The sequence below is a fragment of the Bombus huntii genome, chromosome 9 (assembly GCF_024542735.1).
Source record: "Bombus huntii isolate Logan2020A chromosome 9, iyBomHunt1.1, whole genome shotgun sequence".
Taxonomy (NCBI): Eukaryota; Metazoa; Arthropoda; class Insecta; order Hymenoptera; family Apidae; genus Bombus; species Bombus huntii.
In genome coordinates this window covers 9,737,103-9,753,923 of record NC_066246.1, presented here as the reverse complement: position 1 = coordinate 9,753,923, position 16,821 = coordinate 9,737,103, and the positions used below count along the sequence as shown (strand labels likewise).

General features: G+C 32.7%; 1 protein-coding gene and 1 long non-coding RNA gene across 13 annotated transcripts in view; one reads left to right on the top strand and one right to left on the bottom strand.

Annotated features, from left to right (window-relative positions):
• Positions 1-16,821, top strand: part of LOC126869687 (trace amine-associated receptor 9) — a 106,808-nt gene that overhangs the window by 44,223 nt on the left and 45,764 nt on the right. For 11 of the 12 annotated variants that reach the window (XR_007690970.1, XM_050626542.1, XM_050626538.1 and 8 more), the window contains 3 exons: positions 2,749-2,865; positions 13,725-13,879; positions 14,195-14,342. Coding sequence is in view for 11 of the 12 variants with exons in the window: in XM_050626542.1 (XP_050482499.1) it covers positions 2,749-2,865; positions 13,725-13,879; positions 14,195-14,342 (420 nt within the window). In the remaining variant the exon portion in view is untranslated. The remainder of the gene's footprint in view (positions 1-2,748; positions 2,866-13,724; positions 13,880-14,194; positions 14,343-16,821) is intronic. The other variant, XM_050626548.1, reaches the window with a different exon arrangement.
• Positions 1-16,821, bottom strand: part of LOC126869691 (uncharacterized) — an 86,045-nt gene that overhangs the window by 29,604 nt on the left and 39,620 nt on the right. The gene's annotated exons all lie outside the window — the stretch shown is intronic.

The following is a 16,821-nucleotide window of genomic DNA, read 5'->3' as shown; positions in this document are numbered from 1 at the left end:
AAATTTATATACAGATATTAATTTTATATCATTTTGTCCTAAATGTTTTATGTAAAAGTGCGAACATTCCTTTATCTAAACTATTTTACGTTTCGTTATAGCAGCACCTATAACTCGATGAACAATGAAATTGGCAACATTGTAAAAATAATAACTTATTAATTTATTGGAATGTAGAAAACTATAGATATCATCATAATCATAAAAGTATTAAATTACATTCAATTTCATGTATTATAAATTAAGAGAAAATTCTATGTCGTGACACATTCGTACAATACATATCTCGAAAATGCCACAATTGAGAGGGAAATACTTTATTGCCTCGCCTAGAACCAATAACGCAAGCGACAACATTTATTGCTGACATAAAATCATCGTGTGAATTATTCAGTTCACGTGATACAAAAGGTATGGTTTGCGATGCTACCAATCTAAAAAGACTTTGTACAATATCGAATGAATACGAATACGAATGGAAAGCTTCAGATAGCAATTACTAGCAGACGTTTTTAGATCACGATATAAAAGTTTTGACAGTTTATGGGATAGAATAAATTGTACATTGATATCTCTTACCATTATAGGTTTCAATGAAATATTATAATATCTAGATGTCAATAATAGATATAACAAAACAGGAATAAATTAAATAATAATTTTTAAAAAATATTATAATTCACATGCAAGTACTTTGTTATGTTACATTGATTGGAAAGTTCTGTCGTTCTTCTCCTTTAAGCCTTGGTTGGAATGTTCAATGCTATTCCATACCACCCACTACTCAGAATATCGAATTTCACCTATCATATGTTCTACGCTTTATGAAATATTTCTAATATTGAATGCAGCAGAAACCCGCAAAAACTGTTTTCAAAAATTCATTCACAAAATTCATTGCTGTTTAACTTATGCTAGTCTTCCTTTAAATTAATGAAACGACGTAGACATGTATTATCTTCGTTAGCAGTAACAATAATGTTAAATATAAAGTTGTAGAGTGCAAGGAAGAAACATTTCAAATTGTGTACCCTACTAGTCTTTATCCTTGTCGTATAAACACCAACCTGATTTTTTCATATTAACTAATAAAAAGATCGAAGAGTTATAAATTACTTGGAGGGACGATATAAACACGTAGCATACTTGTCAACAATAACAGTAACGTCACGCATGAAGATAACACGCATCAGTGTAAGAAAGATACATTTCCAATTCCGTGCCCTACTGTTTTCGTCTCCATCGGATGAGAGTTAGCCTGACTTTTCGTTCGGGTAAAGCAACTAACCAAGAGATTGAAGAGCTGTGAATTGCTTAGAGGAACGATTGAGTAAATTCGTTTTGTGGTGAAAATATTCGGTTAAGGTCTCTCGAGAGTGTCTCGAGGATAGCCCGAAACGAGGCCAGGGCGATCCTAGCCCCTCCAGATTATCAGAGCTTTTTCCTGGCTGTACGCCAACGGTCACCATGGCAACCATCTTAAACGTATACTACCCTCTGACGTCTCTCGTCCCCTAACTCCTTTCTTCGTGGTCGCTACTTTATGGATACACCAGCGTCACTGATTCATCGAATCACGTTGTGTCGCCTTTGGCACATCACATTCGAAACTAGACATTTTGATTTCAAGCGGGAGATCTTCTTTAACCCGCTTAAGCTCTGTTGGTACACAAAGAATGCTTCGCGCGTACATGAAGAACTTGCAAAATATGATTTTTATAATATTGCCCCTAAGAGCGTGTTTGGATACAGTTGCGTGAGATGTCCCGGCTAGTGCATAGGAGGATTTGGAAAGTGTAGCAAGAAACGGTATAAGTCGACTGGGGTTTTTTGTACAAATTCATATTTTTGAGAAATGTGCATTGCGTGGAATTTTGTTTCTTCAGATTCTCTATAAATGGATAAAAATCCTCAGTGCAGTTGTAAGATATGTTTTTTCGCAAGGTGCTGCTTATCTTTATTAGTCCGGTTGATCTTCGTATTCACGGAGTGTGACAGTTGCCCGCGGATACGTGCTGTCTCTGCTCGCCGATCTGTATTTGTTCAGACAGCTTGAAAAATGCACGTACGAGTAAAAACCCGTGACAAACTTGGTTTAGATAAAAAGTTCCTTTTGTCAGATTTTTCTACTAGCTTGAGCTTTCAACGTGTGTATATATTCTCATCCGCATTTCTGTGATTCTGACTTTCTCGTAATTGTAAACGACCTGTTAACGTTAATCAAGCTCGTTAATGAAAAGAATCACAAATATTATCTTTAAGTGTTCAGTATATTGATGAAAATCGTGGACCTTTTGTAATAAATAATTATAATATATTCAATCCAGTAATGGTATAACTGGCAAAAATATGATCAAGTGTAGAATGTAGACCAAAAGCGAAAAATCGTGCTGGACCATGCTAGATTGCTAGAATAGAAAAGTGAAACGTGAATAGAAAAGTGCGCGCGTGAAACAGAATCAGAAGATTGCTTTCGAAGCAGAATTCAATCGACAGTTGTATCAGGGAATTGATTACATCGTCGAGTTGTAAATGGCTGACCAACGCAATGTTAAGTTGTACTACTTGAATTGTATTTCGTATTGATTTGTGATTTGAATACGGTTTCCAAACAAAAAAGAAAAGAACGAGGGAGTATATTTGTTTTCGTATTTGCTAATACGTAACATCTTGCCTTTGTAATTTAAATAAATATCAATTGAAATTTGGAGGGATTTGTTTACAATTGTGAAAATTTTATTGTTTCAGGCACTTCTTAGAGGAGCTTTAACTCAGCAGAGCGCTGTTATCCTCGTCTGTATGGCAATTGATCGTTACGTTTGTATGCTACACCCGCATCATTATCATAAGCACACATCTAAAAAGGTAAAATTTTTTAAATCACATTTTACGCTATTATCTTGAAAAGTACATATCTGAATGTTTTCTTATTTTCCAACTTTCATATTTCTTGACCTTTAGATAATGGTTTTAATCAATAATAATTTAATCAATTAATAGTGTGCAAAATAAGATCGGATAATAGGAAAATGTACTTGAAGAATTTTGGAAATATGAAATCTAATAAGTGTCTTTCTTGCTGTCATCGTAAATCTTAAAAAAAGTTGTCTATTTATCTACATTTTACTTCTTCTTATGTCATTCAGTATCTATACAATTAGTGCTTTTTCTGGTACATTTTAACGATCATTCATATATGTTTCTCCTTATTCAAGAGAACTTATTTTTTACTATTTATTTTTTGATGGATTGAAACCACTATAAAAGATGAGGTCGAGAAAGTTATGAAACACATTTTTCTTCATTTATAATTCTAAAGACCATCCTGTATACATATATATGTCGGAGACGAAAGGACGCCGGGGCCCCTCTGGAACTTTAGGATAACCTCCTAACATTGTAATCTAGAGTCTACTATAGCCGTAATGAAACAATCGCAGTTATCCAAGCCGATGGTAACCGTCCGGGATTAGTGACGGTGAGCTTTGGCTCGGGGCGACAGCCTGTCGCCCAACGTAGCCGCGGTCAACGGGACGGGCGCTCCGTCTAACAAAGGTGCGGAGCGGTGTTATGACCCTCATTAAAGGAACTACCCATAGAGGTATCGGACAGTAAAACATGCTAACGGTTCCTTAGGACAAGTAATACCTGAGGTTGAGGCACGTACACAGCACAAGTCCCGGTAGCCCGAGGACCCGCTATAAAACCTGGGTTTTTCGGCAATTAATATGTTTTGCAAACGGATAGGCAGCTTCTGTCCCAAATTGACCAATCGACAGCGACGTCGATCCGAGGATCTTGGGTACTTAGACACCCCACCAGAGTTTATCTCGGTGGCGTAGTTGGGACGAAGAGGCATTCCTGACTGAGACCTCATCGAGGAAGGGAATAGCTCCTTACGATCAGTACACGTTTGAGTTAGAGTAAGCATATCCATCCTCCCGTTGACCGTGGATTCGTTATCGAACCTAAGACCACTATCACTAGTGTCGCGAGGACCTAATCGCCGCTGTTGACTGTCGAATCGGTAGTGTTCATACCCGTTGTATCAGGCCGTATCTTCGTTATAACACGACCCTGGCCAACTCCAAGGCAGGTCTAGCATATTATATGTTTACACAGTTCTTTATTTTAATCTTACGTTTTATTAATTAATTTATAAATAACAATGGAAGTTAAATATACGAGTATAATTTTCAATTATACGTAATTTGAGTAGATAAAACACTTCAAAATGGAAATATGTAGTATTGAAAACAGTTGAAATTGTTTTTCATAATTTAATAGTAAACATTTCTATAATCGAGAGATGAATATGTACAAATAAATAAACGTGTCAATCCAATATTCCAAAATTTTCAAGCATGGGACCACGCTAAAATTGATATATTGATGCTGTCAAGTTATTTTGATATCCTACAAAATCTACTACTGAGAGTTGTAGAAAGAAGAAGATTGACGTACACCATATATCATACCAAGATCTAGAATTCATTAAAATTTTGTATATTTTGTCAGAAATCGTTTTAGCTGAGTTTCTTTTTTTTCCATCCATATTCACCTAAATTAACGTAGAAAAATCGCTGGCAATGTATTTTTAAAAGTTATCGATAGATATTAAAAAAATGCCTTGAGATCGCCGAGAAACCTCACTTTCAGGAAAAGGATAACAACCATTCTATCATATCTATCATAACTTTGGAACAGCTTGAAGTATAGCCGGGCGATAGTGACAGATTCAGAATTGATAGAATAAATTTTCCACGATTATAGTTATTCCGATTCATCATCTATTGACTTTTCTACGTAAGCACCCAAGATACCTTGTGTGATAATCAGGATATCTTCTTCTTAACTTTTAATGAGAAGTTTTACTACAAAAGTGAAACAACAGATGCTGCATAATAATAACAATTTCATTACATATCTTTGAAATAATTATCTAATAGTAATGAAAAAAATGCAATAATGTTAATTTCACAGTCCAAGGATTGTAATGTTATATTTTTCTATTAGAAACTATATACAATGGTTTCACTTGGAAGATTTTAGGATTAGTATTGTACTATTCATCACAGTCCTTTAACTAAAGTTTATTATTGCCATCCATTTACCTTGTAGTCAGAGTCAGCGTCTCGTGCACAGATAGGGTCTCTGAAGCCACTTAATCCTCTATCACTTGAAGTAAAGCTGATAGTTGTTCACCAGCGACGAGATGTACGAGACGATTTATAATTTCAAATAACGCTTCCCGCGTGCTAGCGTTTCTTTGTATAGACGCGCTGTTGATTTTTAACAACAAGATCATAATGCTGAACTTCTTCGGTGTTTGTGAATTTAGCGACCTACTTTACGGTAGTGAAGTATTTTATTTTCCATAATCTCGTAAGTTCCACGCCATTTGCCTGTGTGGATATCGAGCAAATTATGAATATTCACTTTGAAAAGATGTTTTATCATACGACTTGTTTATTATATACATAATCATTACACTGTAATCTTTTATACACCTATAAGAAATTTAAAACTACAAAATCCACAAAATGTGTATCACATGCATATACATAAAATATGCAAAGATTAGTACCTGTTATAACGTTTAGTAAGTAAAACAAATGTTTCTTCATTTGTTCTTATAAAAACACGAATTCGCATAAATATCCGTAGTCTAATAATTATGTTACCAGATTCTGTTTACGTTTTTTTTTTTTTTTGGTCTTCTGACGGTGCTGCTAGCGTTTTGTACCAAAAATTCTCCTGTTTTATTTCATTAGTACATTCAATGGCTTCTTAGAATTTAGCTGTAAATTCATCCACGATCTCCTGTCTTTTAGCATAACAATTGCTCTTGCAGTTCAGCTGTAAGTTCGTCCACGACACGTAATCTTTTCAGTGGTTTCCTCCGGTTTAGCCGTATATTCGACCGCGCTATCCACTTTCCTGCGGTTACTAGTGGTTACCAGGCACTGGTTAAGAGAAGGGAAGTAATAACAGACGCCATCCCTCGCTTTCTTACTTACAGTTCTGAATTGTTACACTTGATAGCTTTTTAAAATCGTCGGGGATTATTCATTTAAAACTTTTATTCATCTGGCGAACTGTAAACCATATGCATTTTATGTTAGGCACTGTAGTTAGAATAATGCAACGATGAAATATAAGAACGTATAATATAATATCAAGTACTGTAATAAGATACCAAAAGTGGTGGTGTATAAAGCTTAAGTGTTTGAAACTTTAAGGTTTAATTTTATGTTAAATACCAAGCTTTTGGGCCGGACAACTTTCAAAGCTTTAAGACTCAATCCCCGAAGTTATCGAAGTTTAAATAATTATCAGTTACTTTGTATTTTAATAACATGTCTTGCATATTGTTTACAAACTTTGATCACACATGGAAGCGTAAATAATTGCTTGTGTGGGTGTTACCTGTTCTTCTTTCTTTCTAATTAAATTACCAACTTTAGAAAATGATTAACTTGGAGATAATGTATTAGCTTATGCCTGGTATTATGCATATTTATATATGTCGGAGATGAAAGGAAAACCGGAGTCTTCCCTTTGCAATTTTGAGGAAGCCTTCTAATGCTTTAGCCTAGATTTTATCATAACTGTAATTAAGCAATTGTCATTTGTAATTGTTTGATATTTGTGAAAGCGAAAGTGGGTTCGAGGTGACAACTGGTCGCCGAACGTAGCCACGGTCACGGGATAAACGTTTTGTCTGACGAAGGTGTGGATCGGTTGTATTGTTCTCCCTAGAAATCACGTAGAATTGTACTTTAGAGATGTCGATATAATGGGACACACGTTGTATTAGGAATCAATCTCCAGACAAAAACTGCCTAGTAACGGCGTTTGGATCTTTCTCGATATTTCCAAAGAGTATACAACAAACTTTTGACAGAAATTGCCTAGCAACAACGATTGGAACCTTCTCGATGTCTCCAGCGAGCATATAACAAACAAATGCAGTCGTATAGCGAAAAAGATTTTCATCAGATATTGATTCGTGTGATCGCCTTGGAAAGTGATACATCGAGCAATTTATCGAGTGTCTCAGCAATCGTATTTTTGTGTTTAAAATTATTCTACGCATAGTAAAGAGTTATCCCGTTGACCGTGGATTCGTTTGAACCCCGGAACATTGTTAATAGCGTTAATTAAATTCATTATTCGTAAAACCTATCAATCGTTAATCTCATTATTCGTTAAATTCATTATTCGTAAGACATATTATTCGTTCCTCTTATTGTTCGTTAAACTTATTATTCTTTAATCTAATTATTAGTTAAACTTATCGTTTGTTAATCTTATCATTTATTAAACTCATTATTCATAATATTTTGTAAAATCTTGTTTATTCGCGTAAATATATTCTCTGTTTCGTAAAACAATGGCTAATTCAAACGAAGAATCATTACGCGCCTTAAATCCTAATGATAACCCGACATATATAAATAGTCCGATTCAATATTATTAAATATTCAAGAGAATATTAAATATAGAACTTGAATAAAGATAGTACTTTAAAATCGGTTCATGCACTGCCAAGTTTCTTTAAATTGTTTTTACGAAATTGAGAGTTTCAATTGAATACATAAAAATTATATTCAACAAATATCACGAAACGTGAATAAAGATCCTTGGCTGAAGATAATTTGAAAATTGTATTGTATCAAACAATTGAGACGCGCTGTGAAGTTTTACACGCAAAGTTTGGCACGAATAAGTGGATTTGTTGAGAATACACGGATATGTACAAGAGGCGCGCTCAGTCGAAGAATCTCATACACCGTGGTGTACACTATAGTTGATCCCTTGAGAATCTCAGTTTCAGAGTGTCGCTTGTATTCTCTTTTCTATTTTCTTCGCTTTTATTTATTTCTCAAAATAGGATTACTACGCTTTGTATTGGATTCTGTATTCATTCTAATGTCCTTTCTTGCTAGACACACATATACAATCTTTTATTTAGATACGTACAAATATAATAAAATGTACTTATTTATATTATCTTACTGTCTTAAATTTTAAAGATACATACGCATGTATTCGTCAGATTGCCAAATTTTATTTGAAACAAAAATAAAAAATAACTATTTGAAGTAATGAATATTGTATTTCAAATATCATATTATTTTTATTCTCTAGATAACACGAGAAGTGTATTTGCATTTTGTCTTAAGACCAAATAATATTTTAGCATAGTTACCTCTCTCAAATAAAATAGCAAATAATTTGGATCTTAATATTTGTTTGAATTTTAAATATCATATTTTGCATACATTTGAAAGCCATAAACAATAAAACCGAATTTGTACACAACAATATTTGCTCTCGGAATTGCTTTCATTTCAATTATCCTCAAATAACACGTTGCCTGCGCGCGTGGGACGCTGTGAGAAAATCTGTATCATTGATAATATGATTATTGAAAATGGAAGATTATTTCGTTTGATATTTGAATAATGAAATAGCTCGAAGAAAATATGAATTTCAGGGAAAGCTACAAAAGAGTAATATATCATGAAGAGAACGTCTAAAGAATCGTTTCTACATTCAGCGTGTGGATATTACATTCTAAAAATATGACTAATTGTCATTCCGAGATATCTATTGTAAATGGAGACTTTTGCTCAGTGTCACGTACCAGTACACACCAACAATGAAATATACATGTTATATAAAAATAAAGGTCTTTGACATTTTTCTAAAGAACGAATTTATTACATAGCCAAATACATAGATATAGACGTATGAAATGCACATCGCCGGTTTCTTCGTTTTTTAGGCAAGAGAAAAAAAGCTAAGCCGACACAGTATCCATATACGAACAAATGTACAGCGAATCGATTTCACGACAGTTTCGTTCCCTTTTTTTATGCGAGGTAACCCGTTGAATGACTCATCCCCGCAAGCGATATCTCTCAACTTTTTGTCGAGCAGCCAAATCGCCGGCTTTCCCACTTTTACTCGACTGTCGAACTCGTTCGCAATGAAAAGCGTCGTATCCGAGGGATCCTTCAAGACAATCGAGTTCGCCTTAAAACAACGCGACTTGCTCGCGCAAAAATTTCTCGTCTTCACGAATTTTACGCCAGATCATAAAACTCGGAAATATTTTTCATTCTCCTATGTCGAAAATTATATTATGCTCACTATCCGATATCATATTCCGTTATCTGAGTTATTGTGTACATAAAATAGATCTAGTCCTCTAAGACCCAACTTAACTCAAGAGCTGTGTGAAATATTTTCGCTTTGAGAAACCGTTATGGTTATTATTAATATCTGTTTGCTTCAGTATGGCTACACATCTCTATTTTATGATTATTATATAGGGATATTTATAAATGGCTATTATATAGGATTTCCAATTAATCCAACGAATTTGCGGTGTATTTTTTAGGGAATCGTCATGATTATTTTTAATTGAAGATTTTTCCTATTTTTTTTATTTGAATATGGATACATCGATGCGTTAAATAAAGATAAATTGATACATTTTATTACAAATATTTCTTATATGGGAGGGAAGTTATTAACGGTAAGTTATTTAAGCATGAGGAAGTATCGAATATTTGTATCTAAAGGCAGTGTACGTATAAAGAAATGTACGAATATTTACATTTCTATGCATACTGTGATTATTCATTGAAATTACTGATGTAATGAATATGTAGTAAGGTGAGCTAAAAGGACAGAAAAGATACATGTTACTTATTATATAGTACATATATTTGAGTGGAATTCATTCCCTAGGGCATATTATAACTTGTGCATACACAACCTACACTATTAGGTTGGCGTATATGAAATATTTCTCCGAACTTTGAATTTGACCAGTCCATACCACTTATTAAATGCCACATATTAAGATAGAAAAAATTTGCTTCAAATTACACAGTTAATCATGACATCTCATAATATATACAAATATATATACATAATATATACAGAATATTAAGTAAGATTAAGAAAAAATGTAATTTTCAAAATGTGATTTGTACATTAATTATAAGTTTATATATATTAAGGCACAAAAATATAGTTCAACGAACTTCAAAAAATTCGGAATAATTTAACTTTATGTTTAATTGATCCAAAGAGATGTTTTAATATAAAAGATGAATCAGACGGAGAACGTAATCTGACAATTTGCTGACTCTCGTAGACTATTCAGTCCGTAATTTTCCGCCAATTGAATGTTCATCGATTTCTACTGTCCTCTTTTCTAGTTTGATCAAAATAATAGTCGATGTTGCTTCCTGATTCCACTTGCAAAATTTCAATAATATCGTGAAAAACTTCAATTTTCATGATTAATATAAACAATAGCGACAATATATTTATGCATTATTGGATCCGGGGAGAAATAACGTCGGTTTTACAAACGTAAAAGCAATTTCGTATATCGTAATATTGTTACTTTGTCCGGTTATGTTTTTAATTAATTAGGAATATTAAGTATATCCGCGTAATAAAATGAATAGTAGAGTATATTGCATATTATTATACGCATATTCGAATTGATATCTTCAAAGTCCAGAAACAATTCGAAGTGTCTTTTGACATATTTTTTACCTCATCTGATCAGATTTGATTTGATTTTAACTCTGTTGATTTGTTTTTAATACACATTATACATTATTTTTTAATATTTGACGTAAGGTGCGTGGGATTTGTTAATTAAAATTAAAAAGCTTTTCTTTTGTCGATATTACGTTTACTTATGAAATATTTTCAAAGAACAATACGACAAATAAAAGAAATATAAATGTAGGATATAATAATAATTGGTTAATTTGCGGTAGTTTAATTTTAACTGAAGCAAGACAATTTTGAATCTCTGCTATCTTTTTGCCGTATTTGAGTTGAAAATTCAGTTTCCTATGTATCGCGTATGTTGAAATGATATTATATATCCCTAAAATTAATATACTAAATAAATATACTAAATTAAGATACTAATATAATATACTACTATACTATAATTAATATAGCAAATAAAGAAAATTGTAATGTTATTATAAATGCTTACCGGTAACTTCGTCTATTGTATTATGAATAGTTTATTTCTATTTTTTGTTTCATAACTTTGTTGTTACAACATCAGAGAGCAGAAAAATCAGGAGTCATTTCTGGATAAAACTGACTTCCTTAAGTAAATGTGCGATTAAAAACTTTTTACAGCGATAAATTAAACAAACAGTTCATTTGAATGATAATTTGAATAGAAGTTTATTTCGATGGCGGCTAATTTTAACTAATAGAAACTGTTTCATAGTTTCGCCGTAGTTAGAAGTACGTGTTAACATTTATTGGCAAAGTTCTTGGATGTGCAATCATAGCTAATTCGTAGAACTACATACATAGAAGTAAGTTTACTGCAAGATCAAGTTAGTAATAACATTGCAAACGAAGGAAGACGAAAATCTGTAGCGAACTACGAGTTTCTCTAATTGCTTTGTATTTCTTATACAAGAATTTGTTCAAAATTCCATATTGTTTAGCGTGTAGTTTTCAACGAATCATTAAATAATTTGAAACAACAAACTTTCACAAATGATATACATACAGAACTGATTTCGATCGAACCAAATATTGACCGTAAGCACATTAATGAATTTGTTCGATTAATGATATGTACATACCACACGAATTTTGGTATGCCATGAAATGTGTGTTCCACCTCCTTTCAAAACCGTGTACATCATTATTATTATAAATTTAATATATTTCCCCGATACGAACCCTTTTTACACTCGATGCGTACAAAAGGATCTCTACATTTTGTAATTTGTGCAAATTGGTTTGAATTCGTCGATATTATAATAAACGATATATAAATAACTATACATTGAAAGTAATACATTTCTTTCAAAATTATTTTCGGTTATCGATTCTTTGACAACAAATATAAATGTAAAATAACAACATGAAAATGGGTTATTATTTTGTAGATTCAATGCATTTGCAATTAGATTTATCGTAAGAAATAAATTTTTTGTCACCAGAATGATACCTAATTATTACACTTTGTGACTCTGAATTGTAAGCCTAGGGAATGATGATCTATCGCTTGGATTACTTTCGAAAATTAGTTTAAATGGAGTGGATATTAATAGGGCATTGCTACGTACTGTGGTTAATTTCTCGAGCAGTCGGTTCGAGTGCTTTTCTATGTTAGTTACTAATTCTCGACCATCGGTACCGCTACACGTTTGCTGAAAATATCGGCTTGCTTTTAGAGGGCAGTTTGTGACTATTCTAATAAAGACACGAGTTGCTACGGTTGAAAATTTTATACGTATAGCGTGTAGAAAGGAGAGGTAAAAAAATAAGTTCAAAGTGCATGGAATACCACTTCTTTCCTAAAAAGTTTAATTTAGAGAGAAAAGGAAATTCATATTGAAAAATTTGTCGCGTATATATGCATTATACTAATAAAATAAATAAAGACAGCGTAAATGAAATTAACAAAACTAAATATACTTTTTCACATTAGACAAATTGATTTGATTATATTCAATTTTTATTTCTTTCCTCTGCCAGGTTTCATAAATCTTGGAAAATCAAAATTGAAAAAAATTGTGGGGTACTTATGAATGTTCCCACTATGTTATAAAATCATTCAGTACGTCAAATGTTTGGAAGTTTTATTAGATAAGTTGAAAATAAAATTTGAAAGTTTGTCAGGGACTCAGATTGCCTATGGTGGGCTAAATATTGATTATCACTACTTGCTCCCTGTAACGGATAGCGTTGGTTTAAAATAATTTCTCGGTAACAATTTGAAGTACAATACTAGCAGTTACTCTTTTTTATTATTTTAAGTATACATACATATTTTTAAGTGTACATGAAAATTATTTAACACTATGTGAAATAACAACTTACATCGTATTTCTTTTAAGAAAATTCGATTTTTGTAAACGCAGGGTAGAGCTTTTGTAAAAATAAATTGAAAATATACAATAAAATTTTTCTATTCCAATCGTCGTTAAATCGAATTTGGAAACTTGTCAAGTGCACACTTTTTAGGAATAATTCCAAACTGAATAGGCGGGAATAATCAGCAAACCACTATCCTACGTATGAAATTAAATAAATATATATATAAAGTAAAATTTTTTCGTCAAAACTCTGTCAATTTAACAACTGTTTCGTTAATTTAAAATTATATCCCGTCCGATTCGTTTCAGTTTTAACTCTTTCGCGGACAAAGAAATTCAATGGAAATGTGTCAACACAAACACGAGATAATTACGAAACTTCATCCACGTTATGAACAGGTCTTTTGAAAGTAATTTAGTTTTCGAAAAAGTAGAATTGAACATTTTAAGCAGGAATTACTTTGATACACGTGCATCTCGCGAATTTTCAAGTTCTGTGTGCATATTGTATTATTTATATACAGGGTGGTTAATATGAAGTGTTACAACTATTACTACTCATAAGTTACTGTATTATTATATTCAGAAAAATGTAATATTTTCTTCTTCATATTTACAGATAAAAGTTAATATAAATTACACATATTATATATTTTCTTCTACTACTATAACTTTTCTTTCCGTATTTCAGCTAGACGCGCGAAACAAATCTTTCGCTGCATAAATTTATAATTGTTCAACCTATTAAACATAATCGCATGTATAATCACATATGCTCAAAAAGAAAAAAAAAAAGAATGATTATTTTTTGTGTATGTGACGCAGTATTACATGCGGCAGGGTTGCGTGGCAGTGATGTCAACTACTTGGATAGCAAGCGTGGCGATTTTTGGTGCTCTCGTACTACCAAGAGGTGGTTATTACTTTAACGGCTCTGGTCTTCTTGCCTGCGACCCTTTCTTCGCCAGGGCTTCCCTTCGGTATTTTTTAAATTCATAATAATAATCATTAAAAATATTAGCTAACTTGACAATTGATTTATTGAGTACAGTGTTGTGTACTAAATTGTAAATATCGTTCTTGTACCATAAATTAAACAAGGTAAGGTAAGATTTCATCTATCTGTTATAATTTTTTCTCTCCTTTGGCTTCAATTTATTCGTGTTTCATTCGCCTTATCCATGTTTACTCGTGTCTTTATACCTATCCCTCTTACTCTATTTATCCTTTCTCATTTTTGAAAAATTGCTTTGTATAAAGGAACGAAAATTTATTGCGTTCTTCCTTATTTTCAGGATTCTCGCGTGCTGTTGTTTTTATTTCCCTACAACGATGGTGCTGATGTACTGCTACGGTTCAGCCTTCCACGTTAACAAACTGCGCCTGAAAAGGGTGGTTTGCGTTAACACGCCGGAGGTCGTTAGTGGAGGCCATATGGAGAGGGTAAGTCAAGTTTGGTACTACTCGAACCTCCAATCAATAGGCTCAATTTAAAAAGAGCTCGGCTGACAACAAAACCGCGATAGCTCGCTTAACGATTCATCAAATTGCTTGATGCTCAATCAGACATAATACTTAATGAAATGGCTTTACAGCACAACCTAATCTCAATAATACTTACGAGAGAAAATAAAACTGGTCTCTCGGTAAATAACACTTGTCCCAAACGATTGCTGATCCAAATAGACAGTTAATTGAACATTCTTACCGTATAATGCATACGTAGGTCTGTGATGTAATATTCTTTTTGTATGTTGCAATATTTATTAGCTTCATTGATAAATGGAAACTACAAAAAAGTACGATGAATCATAGGCAAACAATTTTAAAATTCAGTAAAATCAATAGTTCTTTGATGACCGTTTCGCAATAACATGTAGAGATCTCATTAGGAATGTTTCAAATTCTAAAAGTACAATATACTCGTAGTGAATTTTTTAATATATTATAAAATGTTATTCTGTAATATATATAATTACATTAACGTATAAATATATAAATATCAGTTTCATAATATTGTTTTATACAATAATGTTTCATTTTTATTTGTATGCATATAAATATCTAGCATTTATTTGTGTTTGACTGGAACTACCAGGATAATTAGTACAAGGGATTTAGTTTAACTATGTGTATACAGAAGAAATTCCAGTAAACCGGTACGTGCACCAGTATTTCCATAAGCACGTGTATAATCGTTATGGCATACTTAAGCGCATACTATTACATATTATTATTGTTATGCGAGCGATTCACACATCTATGCATAGAAGACGTAGCTTAATTTTGGCTGTTAACATTTTCTACGTTTTACATAATTTATTCTATTCTCTACATATTCTGAACTGTCAGAATGATCAATATGACAAGTTCGTAATTTTTCATAGAAATTTTGTAAACTTACAATGATGCTTTTTTAAAAATTCGAGTGTCTTTTTATAAAATATATGCATAAAAACTTATGTTTTACTTACATTTGCACCTTTACACGTTTCATGTATGTTTTATACAGCATTACAATTACAACCATAGCAGTTAAACATTGATCAACGCTCTCCGCGATATAGTGAGATCGTAAAATCCGTTGGGTGTCAAAGTTACGTGTTCCAGCGTCTGGATGAACGAGTTGACAGAAACTTGAGAAGATAAGTGTTGGAAACTTCGGTCAGGGCTACATGATCTATACTTTTAGTTTCTGTTCAATTCCTATCACAAGGTAAAGATCGCTGCTAGCGGTTCTAGATGTCAGTAAATCAATCACTTCCGTTACTTCGTGCTTTAAACCTTAAAGCCTCGCTACGCCGTGGAGGCTACTGTACGGTAAACAGCAGTTCTATTGTATAAATATCGAGTTTTCTCAAGTCGTGAGCAATTCCGACTATTCGATTGCTCTCAATCTTGAATCTTTCCCCTGTTAGAACAATCTGTTAATAACTAACGCGTGGATCGTCGATTTTCACGAGGCCGATTGTCCTGGGTGTTTTGTCCACGATTTGTATGTTTATAGCCAATACGTACAATGTCTATTATATGCGTTACGATATTAAATATAATGCGCATAAAATATGCACAGGGTGCAAGCTAACGTATGAGACGATTCCTTATAAAAAGATAAGAACAAAATATGGAATAAACTTGTTTCATTTTAGACTTGGTTTACGAGAAAATGAAGTTTGAAAATTTATCAACTATTCTGTTTTTAAACGTGAAATATGCTGACACCATTTGGCGGGATGAAAATGAAATAACCTGAAACATCATTGAAAGGTTCCTGCGTGCGCAAAGGGAAATTTTTTTACTATAATTTACTGATGATATTATAATGGAAAATATGAAAACTTCGAGATGTATAGACATATTAAGATATTCGTATCAAATTCCTCATATTTCCAGATTCTAATGTAATATATTATACTTTTAGTCAGAATTTTGTAGTTGCTTTATAAATTTCACGTTCTCGAAATTTTCGTAGAAATTTATTGTGCAGATGTGTAATGAGAAGAATGATACATTGTCGGATGTAGGCAATTATACGTATGTGTCAAATTTCTGTAACTACATAGCGAATATTATAAATGGTCATCAAGGGTAACAGTGAGAACATGCGATATTGTTCTTCCAGTAATGTGAAAAATAATTAGCATCGGTAGATGAGAGTTCGTAATCGACCGAAAATCCACGGGTCATTAGCTTCTTTCCTGCATACACTTTCAGAAACGTATTCACGAAGGCCCCGAGACATCGAAGTAAACTAGGCTAAGTGCGCGACACCGCTAGAGCTCGGAATTATTGGAAAACTAAAACGAATTCAGTTCAATGAGTCAGAATTTGTTCGTAATTTCAAACATTGCCCTTATCTATATGATAATATATCATTTTATAATTTAAAATCTGTATGATAGATGCTAGATCTGTATTCTAA